The sequence below is a fragment of the Theropithecus gelada genome, chromosome 2 (assembly GCF_003255815.1).
Source record: "Theropithecus gelada isolate Dixy chromosome 2, Tgel_1.0, whole genome shotgun sequence".
NCBI lineage: Eukaryota > Metazoa > Chordata > Mammalia > Primates > Cercopithecidae > Theropithecus > Theropithecus gelada.
The window spans coordinates 39539486-39551534 of NC_037669.1; the positions used below are offsets into that span (position 1 = coordinate 39539486).

At 44.3% G+C, this 12049-nt stretch overlaps 1 protein-coding gene and 1 pseudogene across 1 annotated transcript in view; both read right to left on the bottom strand.

Annotated features, from left to right (window-relative positions):
• Positions 1 to 311: 311 nt before the first annotated feature.
• Positions 312 to 2445, bottom strand: LOC112618456 (annotated as a pseudogene).
• Positions 2446 to 5637: 3192 nt separating this feature from the next.
• The window catches only part of POPDC2 (popeye domain containing 2), a 35816-nt gene continuing 29404 nt past the window's right edge, over positions 5638 to 12049 (bottom strand). Inside the window, exon 7 of the mRNA XM_025377195.1 lies at positions 5638 to 6147. Coding sequence (XP_025232980.1) covers positions 6062 to 6147 — 86 coding nt within the window. The 3' untranslated portion in view covers positions 5638 to 6061. The remainder of the gene's footprint in view (positions 6148 to 12049) is intronic.

A 12049-nucleotide genomic window follows, 5' to 3' on the forward strand; every position in this document is an offset into this window, starting at 1 on the left:
TCTAGGAATTGCTCATGCAAGGGATCCAGATTGTGCTTTCCTTATGAGAACCTAACTAATGCCTGATGATCTGAGGTGGAACAGTTTCATCCTGAAACCATCCCCCTCCCCACCGTCCCCGCACTGCACTGGTCTGTGGAAAAACTGTCTTCCACAAAACCAGTCCCTGGTGCCAAAAAGGTTGGAGACCACTGAGTAGTAGATACCTAGTCAGTTTGAGGTGTCTTTTTTTTTTTTTTTTTCAGGTGGACAGAAAGTAGGATTTATTGTTGGGCATTAGGAGGGGCAGCATAGTGGAAGCCCTCATGAGTTCAGGCCCACCACTTGTTCAGAGGGCCACGATTGGGGATGTACTTGACTCCGCAGTCATCTGGAATGAGCTGTTTCTCAGCCACCATGTCTTCACATTCATTCACATTGAACTTGGTAATGCCCCACTTCTTTGAGATGTGGATCCTCTGGTGGCCAGGGAGCTCGGCCTTGGCCCTGTGCAGGGCCTCAATCGCATACTCCTTGTTCTGCAGCTTGGTGCTGATTGACTCGATGACTTGACCAGTGTGAACCCTGGCCACAGTGCCCTGGGGCTTTTCAGAGGTACCTCATATACCTGTTTGGAGCCTGTCAGCCCAGCACAGGACAACGTCTTGTTGATGTGCATAACATGGAAGGGGTGGAGCCGCACTCAGATGTGAAAGCCATCTTTGCCACAACTTTTTATCATGTACTTATTGGCACAAATTCGGGCAGCCTCCAGGGCTCCATTCATCTGATACCATGTGGCCACAGAGTGGAAACTCAACCACTTTTGCCCTCTTCTGCCCCAGGTCAAAGATGAGAATTTTGGCATCAGGAATACCTCGCGAGAAGAGAGGCTTTGGGTTGTTCTTACAATAATGATAACACCAGTGGGGCGGCGGCCCATGGTGACACCAGAATCTTCAGTGGCACGCCGAAGGGAAAGAGCTTGAGCGTCTTTTGAACTTAAGAGTCATTCCTTTCTCTAAGAACTGACCTCCATCTAGAAGATGGGCAGCCCCAATTGTACTGCATGACCTGGTCCTCAGGCCCAGGTGAGTGGACCAGAAGTAGACACATGACTGAATCTGGACAAGGTAGATTTCCTTCCTGAAAGTCTGAAATTACAACTAAGAGGCTGCCATACTTGTCTTCTGGTAGTTGGAATTGTTCCATATGAACTCAGGAGCTGAGGGCGAACATATTCCACTGTGAGAACAGAGAAACAGGAAAGACTGCTCTGTTGGAAAACAGAAACATGTTGCAGTTCTCCTAAGAGAAACAGAAACAGAAGATGGTGACTGGGTCCCTGACGGCTTCTGCTTTCCCTGATGGCTTTCTGATCTAGTCCCATATTAAAATCTGGAGGCATTTCTGTCTTTGAATTCTATAAGGCACCCCCGTGTCCTTTTAAGTTCTCCTTCGCTTCGTCATCATAATTATCAACATCGTCAACATTATCAACAAAAAAGATAAAACTTCCTGAGCAGTTAGTATATGCTAGGTAAAGTTTCAGTTAGCTTACACAAATTATCTTATTTAATATTCCCAATAAATCTATGTATTACTTCATTTTACATATGAGGAAACAGGGACAAGGAAATTAAGTAACTTGTCCACTATAGTTAGCAATGGATAAAATCAGGATTCACATCAAGGCCATCTGACTTCAGAATCTGAGCTCTAACCACCATGTTTTTGTACAGTTTAGCCTGTTCACGTTGGTTTCTAGCACTTGCAACCAAGATGTATTAGCTCAATAGGGTTCTTCAGTCTGGCCCTACTCTGCCTAACTAAAATTATCTGCCACTTTCCCCAGTGTGCTGAAGCCAGTATTCCCCTAAAACATACTATGGTCAATGTCATCTCCATGTCTTTTTGTTCCTTCTCCTTCCCACCCCCGCACTTTTATATTCTACCAATAATTCAGGGTCCACTTCCATTTCTATCTTCCCCAGGGAACCTGGTCACCCATATGTTCTATCAGTCAGTAACTATGCTGCCTTGCAATGGTGGTTAATAGCTTACTGCATGTATGTCACGCCTCTATGATGAGATTGTAAGGTCTTTAAAAGCAGGGACTATGTTTTCTCTTTCGCTGTGTCCCCAAAACACTGTAATTCATTGTAAGCATACAATAAAAGCTCCGTGAATTGAATTAAAGGCAGTAATCTTAGTGGTATAGACAAAGGCAGGGAGAGAAAGTCAGGCACAGAGAGGCTTAACTTTAAAGGAGGGCTTAATGTCTTTTCATAAGTGTCAGGAATGGCCTTCATGTACTCATCTTGTTTTAAAATTGTATGTGTAAACTTTTAAAAGTTTTAAATCTCTGTAGGAAAAAGGATATTACATTGAAACATAAATCTTCTGTAATTGCTGAATTCTCACCCAGCCCTTGATCTCCTGGTTGAGTGGTCCCAAGTCTGACATTCTGAAAGTGACATATGCTGCTCCCCACAGCCACAAACACATATCTGATCTCACTCTTGGGCACACCCCAAGCCCTGGGATGACCATCACAACTCCCCCCTGCCCCACCATCTCAGAGGAGGTAGGTTTCGTACCCTTAAGAAGAACATGGGGGTGATGAGAGTATCCAGTGCCTGAGTCTTCCTAGGCCCTAAGAAGGCCTTGGAATCCTCTCTGATCCTTAGCATTTACCCTCATCTATGAAAACAACTGTTTGCATTTCTGTGTCCACTTAGTGTCCTGACAAGAGTCAAAACTCAATCCATCCAAAAGGAAATCAACATCTTCCCCAGTTATTCCTCCACTTTTTATGGTAATAGCTGCCACCACGATCCAATCATCCAGGCTTGAAGCCTGAGTCATCTTTGACTCAGAACATCACAGTGCTAAAAAAAAATTTTTTTTAAAGCCGTTTGCCTCCTTCCCCCAATTTATACTCAGACTCTGTCTCTCAATATCTTAAAATGCATCTGAGATCTGTCCCTTCTTGTGTATTCCCCCTGATAAGGCTCTGGATTTTGGCACCAACCCCTGAACTACTACTCTCTTTTCCTGCTGGTTTGAATAGGGAAAGAAGAAAAGAAAACTGGAAAGTGGAACTAGAAATCTCTAAAACTCCAAGTGTTAACCTTACCCTTGCCGAAATGCGCACATGAATTGTCCTACTAGCAGTTAACAGCTGAGTTTAACCAACATTTAAGCATTACCAACTAAATGTCACACAAGTGGCCCTGTGTGAAGTGCTGGGGCCACAGCAAATAAGTAAGACTTCCCCAGCCCTCAAGTGCCTAGCAAGGGATGAGAGCTGAGGGGGGTGGCCCCAGAGGACTCTGCGAGTCCTGAAGGGGATTGGTCAATGCTGAGGGCGAGGTGAAGGCCAGGAGAGTGTGCATAGGGAGAGGACATGTGTATTAGGTTTAAGGGGTGAATAGGATTTCAAGCCTGAGGGCTGAGGGGTGGAGGGCAATTCCAGGCTATTAAGCAAAGGCTCAGTTTACAGGCTGGACTAAGCTGATTTCTGTGCTGTGTCCTGGGCTCCCCTGTGGCAGTGACGCAATCATGTGACAGTTGGTGATCATGTGCTGGGTGAAGACACTTTCAGGAAGGATGATATCACAGAAGTGAACCACAGTGAAATAAAGTATAATCACCAGATAAATTTCCGAGTAGGAGGCACATGTCAGTGCATGAAATCAAAGACAACGACAGACATAAAACTGCTGACAGTATTGTTTTCACTTCTACCTCAAGATTTGTATGGGTGTCTACAGAAAACCAGGGTGTCAAAAATAGAAAGAGAAGAGGTGCGGCCGGGCGCGGTGGCTCACGCCTGTAATCCCAGCACTTTGGGAGGCCGAGGCGGGCGGATCACCAGGTCAGGAGATTAAGACCATCCTGGCTAACACGGTGAAACCCCGTCTCTACTAAAAAATACAAAAAATTAGCCAGATGTGGTGGTGGGTGCCTGTAGTCCCAGCTACTCAGGAGGCTGAGGCAGGAGAATGGCGTGAACCCAGGAGGCAGAGCTTGTAGTGAGCCAAGATTGTGCCACTGTACTCCAGCCTGGGCAACAGAGCAAGACTCCGTCTCAAAAAAAGAAAAACAGAAAGAGAAGAGGTACTGAACATTGGAGATGGACTTAGTTTCCCCCTCCAGGCAATTCTTCTCCCCATGGTCTCTCACGGGTTTTTGCTTTATACTTATATGTAATGCTATTTTTCAAATATATAAAGAGACTGTTGTGGCGAATTTTTAAAACCTGTAAATTTATCTAAAAATCCTACTGAAATCCAAATGTCTTTTGCCTTACATACACCATTAGATAATAAAAGCACAACTTCGACAATGTAAGGTCTGATTCTTTGGCGGAGAAAAGGGATTAAAGAGGTCCTCATCTTGAGAAACCACTGCTATATGCCATAGGTGTGTAATGACAGCCCTGCCTTGGTGATCCTCCAGGTTGGGCAGTGGCACCACATCCAGGTTATGTTGACTCTCAATTTACAGTGTACAGTGTACTTTTTTTTTGAAACGGAGTCTTGCTCTGTTGCCCAGGCTGGAGTGCAATGGTGCAAATCTTGGCTCACTGCAACCTCTGCCTCTCAGCTTATTCAAGCAATTCTCCTGCCTCAGCCTCCCAAGTAACTGGGATTATAGGTGCCTGCCACCGCGCCCAGCTACCTTTTGTATTTTTTTAGTACAGACGGGGTTTCACCGTGTTGGTCAGGCTGGTCTTGAACTCCTGACCTCAAGTGAGCCACCTGCCTCGGTCTCCCAAAGTGCTGGGTCTATAGGTGTGAGCCACTGCACCTGGCCCAGTGTACTTTTTTGTTGTTTGTTTATTGCTTTGGTTACTCTCCACAACAGCCCTCTAGGGTTACCCAATGCCTGAGTAATTCCATTCCTAGGTATATATCCAAGATATGTATACACATGTATACCGAAAGACATGTACAAGAATGTTCATAGCAGCACTATTTGTAATTGCCCCAAGCTGGAAACTATCCAAATGCCCATCAATTGTAGATTGGATAAATAAATTGTGGTATAGTGATACAAAAAGTACACAGCAACAAAAACGAAAAAGCTACTGAGAGGGAGAGATGTCCAAGGATTCCCAGCTGTTTCAGCTCTCAGCTGTTTGAGTCTTCCCAGACAGGTGAGTGAAGAAGCCTTAGAGATGATTCTAGACTGAACCACCATCTGACTGAAACAACATGAGAAACCCTGAGTGAGAACCGCCTAGCTGAGCCCAGTCAGGCCCCACACTCATGGGCACAACAAATTATTAGGACTATTTTAAGTCACTATTTTAGGAATTGATATTACACAGCAATAGATAACTGAAATATTGTTGAAGTGTTTAAAGAAAAAGGAAAATAGAATATATTAAATTTATAAACCTACTTTAAGATGTTTAAGAAAACCTAATAAACTAAGTTTGTAGAAGTTCCTCTAAAAACTATTGTTTAATACTAGGTTCATCAATAGAAAAAGAGATATAAGTTAAATGTCACAGTCTAAGGGAAAACGAGGTTTTTAAATTTCGACTTCCATAAATTTGAATCTTAATTGAAAAATAAAAAATAATCACCAGTGAAAAGCTGGATCTTTGACTCCACTGATCCTTTCAGACAATGCAAAGAAACAACATAGGGAAAGGAATTGAGTGATTTATTGAGTGCTTACTTGGTGCCACGCCATGTGCTAGGTGCTGACCTAAATCAACTCATCGGATCCTCACAACAACCCTGTGAGGTGGGTTTCATTACCCTCACTGTTTACCGATGAGGCTCACAGAGGCCGTGCAACTTGCCCAAGATTCTGCAGCTGGTAAAGAATGGAATCTGCGCCTCTGCACTTCCAATGCCTGCTCCTGAAGGAAGGCTTGTGAGGGTGAATTTCTCAAAGTCACTCAAGGTCCTTACTATAGCGACAGTGTTGGCACCTTCTGTGTCCTCTCTCACCTTGCCTGTGAGCCTTCCAGTGGGTGGGGAAAGAGGCGTGCCTATCAGTGGCCATTCTGTGAACACAGAAGGGAGCTGTGCCGGCCACAGAGAAGATAGTCCAATGATCCTTAAAGTTCAGGCGTGTGGGTTGGAGCCAAAGGGGCCTGTCCCCTGGATATAACTGGAGAGTAGCTCTGGAGAGGAATTCTAGAAGCTGTGGAAAGAAAAAGCGGGAGGATTTTAGCACTATGTCTCTGGACCGTTTGTCTAACTTCAAAGGGTTCTTTTCAATTTTTTTCTTTTCCTCTATCAATTCCCAGTGTTTTAGCTGTACTCACTGCCTGACATGAGAGGGGCAGGTGTACCTTTGAATCATTTCGTACTAGAATATTAGGGCAAGTCAGCTTTGAAGTTATCTAGCCCAATCCTCTCCTATTGTAGAGATCAAGAGATCAACTTTTGTTGCTTCCTATGAACATTCTACAGAACTCTACTTCTTACCTAACCCTATCTAATTTAAAGAAAAAAACCAAAAGCCTGTATTGAATAATGGTAAGTTTCATAAGACTCCTGACTTTCATTTTTACAGAAAGATGGGTAGGAAAATGAGGCCTGTAAGGCAGAAGTGGAAACATGAGTTGGGAGCAGCCCCAGGCTGCTGTGATCCAGAGGGCAGGTGAGGACCTGCTGCCTCTAACTTACTTGACTGACAATGGAACCTGTGGCAGGTAGAGGTGGCACAACCCTCTAGAGACCACTGCTCTGGCCGTGTCACTTTCAAGAGCAAGTTTTCTGTGCCAGGACTCTTTCCAGTAGTTCTGTGAGAAAAGTGCTGTTTGCTAGCACTGACAGCTACCAAATACCTTACAGCTGCTTCTGAGGGGAAGAGCCTGATGACTCTAATCTGCCTCCTCCCAAACAGATGAAGGAGAGCAGACTGGGGTGTGACTTCGTTATTCAGAGGCTAAGGGGCTAGCACATGTTTTCTTTAGGCCTCCACTTTTTGCTGTACCTTTTGTTGTCAGGGGATTCTGCCAGCTGCCACCTTCCCTGAAAAGCCAAACTGGGGGAAATAAGAGGGAAAATCATCTATCTCTGATAAAAGAAAGAGAAAGAGAGAGAGAGACTGCTAAATAATTGTACATACAACAGAATCTTAAAATACGCTACACATTTAACTAGTGCTTCACAGCTTAAAAACTGCCTTTATGTATTTTATCACAATCGCTCCTCACAGCAACCCGGTAAGGTAGACAGAGACATCTTGGTCCTGTCCTTCAGATGAGGAACCTGCTCTTGATGGCAGGTGAATGGCAAGGCTAGAGTCCAGATCTTAGAACCACAGAATCCTAGAGTTAGAAGGTACTCTAACAGCAATAATCCAAGGCATCCTTTCCCCAGAGCGTGAATCACCTTATAAAATCTCTGAGATTTCTTTTGGCCCCTGCTTGAACTCTTCCAGTGATGAGTAACTCTCACTACCCATGAACAATCCAGTATCAATACTAAGCTAAAATCCTTCTTGTAACTTTCAGCCATTCAATTTCTGCCCACAAAAACTACACCAAATTAAGTCAAGTTCTAATTCACATTCTTTTCAAAATTTGAAGATATTACATTTGCCCTTTTCTTGCAGATTAAACATTTTCAGTTCTTTCAACTACTTATCACGTGATTACCTAGAACCATGCCTGAAATATATGGTAAATAGTAAGTGTTTATCGAATCATTTCTCTGGCCCTTGGTACTATGTCCTGATCCTCCTGTCGAGGGGCTCCTTCCCTTACCTCGAGCGTCCTCCATTTTGTAATCTGTTCATCATTTGTTTATTTAAATAATAGGGAGAAAAGAAACAGTACAGTTTTCGCTTTCCAGGCCACAGAGTTTTCAGAACAATGTGAAACAAAATTAAAATCCTCCAGATGTCAGACATCTTTCAATTTAGTCTGTGATAATGGATTCATTATTTCACTCAACAGACTACATCGGAGCTGCATTTCTAGAAGATAAATCCTTCATTCACTGAGCATCTCCTATAAGTAAGACACAGAATGGATTCCTGTGGAGAGTGGCCATAGAATTAAACAGAAAAATTCTAGTGAAGGCAGTGATAATTTGGGGTCTGACTGGAAGACCCTGCATGAATACATTATCCTGCAGCATAATTTTGACTGTTAAGAGAAGCAGCACCCATTTTTTTGTTCAATTTTGGGTACCACCAGACTAAAACACATATGTGTCTTCAACAAGGAGTTCAAGAGGAAACTTTGGCTATTTTCAGTTGGTCTTAATTTGGATTGGTGTGAGAGACAAGCGCTGGTATCAATGTAAGGAGACTGTGTCATCCCTAATGATGCAGAATTCAGCCAGCTTCATGCCTCTCATATAAGTGCTGTGATGGGATGAATAGCAATGAGCTTAAAATTTTGATAACTAAAGAGCCAGGAAATAGATAGTGAATGGTGCCGTACTTTGTGAAAGAAACAACAGTAAATTGCTCCCAATCATGAGGGAATAGGCCTATTAGTTACAGTAATAACCTTACAGCAAGTTTGATGGTAAATAAGTAAAACCAAACATTCAAAACACAATTCCAGAAAAAGAACTGAGGCTAAATTATCCCATTATCACAGACTACATTGAAAACTGTCAGAAGTTTGGCTAATTTGATCATGTTTTCAAGTTGTTCTGAAAACCTCTATGGCCTAAAAAGTAAACAACATAATTTTCTTTTCTCTCTATTGCTTAAACAAAGAAACATGAAAAACCTATTCTCTCCATATTGCAAATTCCGGTATTTTAGAAAGTGAGCCTCATCAGCAGTTTTCTCATCTTGAGTTTTAGAAAAGGTTGAATTTGGAAAGAGGCATGTATGTATTAAGGGTTGAGGGCTTGGGGAGTGAGTTGTGATCTCCTCTCACATAAAATATCTGCACTGTAGCCGGGGCGCGGAGGCTCACGCCTGTAATCCCAGCACTTTGGGAGGCCGAGGCAGGCGGATCACCAGGTCAGGAGATGGAGACGGTGAAACCCTGTCTCTACCAAAAATACCAAAAACATTAGCAGGGCGTGGCGGCAGGCGCCTGTAGTCTCAGCTACTCCGGAGGCTGAGGCAGGAGAATGGCGTGAACCCGGAAGGCGAAGCTTACAGCGCCACTGCGCTGCAGCCTGGGAGACAGAGCAAGACTGTCTCAAAAAAGAAAGAGAGAGAGAGAGAGAGAGAGACAGAGAGAGACAGAGAGAGAGAGAGAGAGAGAGAGAATGAAAAAAAAAATCTTCACTGCAATCACATGGTAAGTGATAGATTCTTCACAGCCACAGAATGGAGGGAACTTCTAGTGAAGCAAGACCCACCACCACAAGGGTGGGGGAGAGTCCCAAGGTGGCAGAGAAACTGTAGTGAAACACCGCAGAGAGCTCTTGCTGAAAGACACTCAGATGTCCTGGGGCTCGTGTCTACTGAACTGCGGTCTGACTGCTCCTCTTCTCTTCCTTTGAAAAACTTATCCTTGCCTTCTCAGATAAATCCAAGAGGGTTCCTGGGGACAGCTGGTCCAACACGCTCAAACGAAGAAAGTAAGGTTTAGAGAGGTTGTATGGTTTGCAAAAAAGTCACGTATTTGATTAGTAGCAAAGCCAGACATAGAAGCCAGGACTTTGGATTCCCAGTCCTGGTCTCTTTCTCATTTACCGTGCTGTCTGCCTCCTGATGTTTGAAAAATATTCCTGAAGTTGGGGATTTTACACCTTCACTTGAATGGTTTTCTTTTCTTTTCTTTTTTTTTTTTTTTTTTTTGAGACGGAGTCTCACTCTGTCGCCCAGGCTGGAGTGCAGTGGCCGGATCTCAGCTCACTGCAAGCTCTGCCTCCTGGGTTCACGCCATTCTCCTGCCTCAGCTTCCCGAGTAGCTGGGACTACAGGCGCCCGCCACCTCGCCCAGCTAATTTTTTTGTATTTTTAGTAGAGACGGGGTTTCACCGTGTTAGCCAGGATGGTCTTGATCTCCTGACCTCGTGAACCGCCCACCTCGGCCTCCCAAAGTGCTGAGATTACAGGCTTGAGCCACCGCGCCCGGCCGTATGGTTTTCTTTATAGGCAGAGGGAAAAGTACTGATCTTTGGAAGAGTTAGGATTAAAAACTAATAAGATGGGGGTACAGGGTGTTTAGGAGGAAGAATACATAGAGCAAGGCAAAAAAAGTGGGAAAGAAAAAAGGAGGTAATAGGAGAGATAAATATATGAACAATAAAATGGAAGAAAACAAGAGACAACTGAAGAGGGAGAAATAAACTGAGAAGACGGAAGAAAACGGACACTTAAGAGCAGCAAACTGGCCAGGTAAGCTGGCTCATGCCTGTAATCCTAGCACTTTGGGAGACCAAGGCAGGAGGATCATTTGAGCCCAGGAGTTCGAGAACAACCTGGGCAACATGGGGAGACCTTGTCTCTACAAAAAACATTTCAAAATTAAACATTATCCAGGCACAGTAACATGTGCCTGTAATCCCTGTTACTTGGGAGGCTGAGGTGGGAGGATCACTTGAACTTTTGGAGGTAGAGGCTGCAGTGAGCTGACATCGTGCCACTGCACTTCATCCTGAGTAACAGAGTGAGACCCTGTCTCAAGAAAGGAAAGGAAAAAAAACAACAACAAAACAGCAAATGGAGACAATCAAGGAATCAAGGACTAAGAAGAAATTGGAGAAGAAAGAAGAGAAAAATAGAACCAAGGAAAGAGAAGAAAACCAGGAAGAACAACATGAGAAAACAGAGCTGCTGTGAGTCCAAGAGAGAGTGTATAGGTGGATGGGCAAGTTGGACCAAGAGGGATCCACAGGTCATAAGGAGCATGCGTGGATGCAGGATGAATGAGTAGGAAGGCGAACAGCTGCACAGAGGGAAAGGAGTGATCACAGTGGCCAATACACACTTGGAGGAACTCAACAAAGTGATCTGGAGTGTTAGACTGATCCTTGGAATTACCTCAGAATCAGCTGAACTATGGTTCTAAGGACGCTGGTAACACAGGAGATTGTAAATTCCATATCTACAAAACCAAATCTCTAACCTTTCATCAGTCACCTCCGGGCCCTCTTTCATCGTTTATATAACCTGTTTTTCAGAAGAGACAAACATTCACTCATTCATTTCATGTACTCTGGAGACCTTCCTCACTGGGCTAATTTTTATTGGTGCTTTCTAAAGAACAGTGGGAAGCGCCTTCCAAATTGGAACAATGGGATTTTCCTCAGGAAATTCAGGCCTACATCATGGTTGGGTGGAGTTACAGAAAAAAACGTCACAGCATTGTGAGGGGGCCGGGGGAACATGAGAGCAATTTCCCAGAACCACTGGGCACAGACTTTCTTGTGGACTCTCTGGGGAGGGAAATTCTGTGAGGGAAATCCTGCACGCACCGTGAGGCCCTCCAGGATTTATACACATCCTACCTCCCACAGGTGTGGGTGACGGGAAAGCCAGGCTGCCATATACCTATCTGATCATAGTAACATTTATTCATAGCAGTATCGAGTCCTCTGTCTGTGTGATCAACAAACACATTCTTCACTGGGTGAGAGGAAAGCAAGATGAGGACATTTTCCTCCCCGAGCTATTAGCCCATAATCACAATTCTCTTTAAAATATGCAATTTTAATAGAGATGCCTGCCCAGTCTAGGCTAAATAACAACTGCTTTCCAGGACGGGCTCTATACCAGGAAAGACAAGCAATCGGAATTAGAACCCTGCCACATTCTTTTTCTTTTGAAATGCATGCCACAAATAAAAGCCCCTTTGGCCGGGCGCGGTGGCTCAAGCCTGTAATCCCAGCACTTTGGGAGGCCGAGACGGGCGGATCACGAGGTCAGCAGATCGAGACCATCCTGGCTAACACGGTGAAACCCCGTCTCTATTAAGAAATACAAAAAAAAACTAGCCGGGCGAGGTGGCGGGCGCCTGTAGTCCCAGCTACTCGGGAGGCTGAGGCCGGAGAATGGCGTGAACCCGGGAGGCAGAGCTTGCAGTGAGCTGAGATCCGGCCACTGCACTCCAGCCTGGGTGACAGAGCGAGACTCCGCCTCAAAAAAAAAAAAAAAAAAAAAAAAAAAAAAAAAA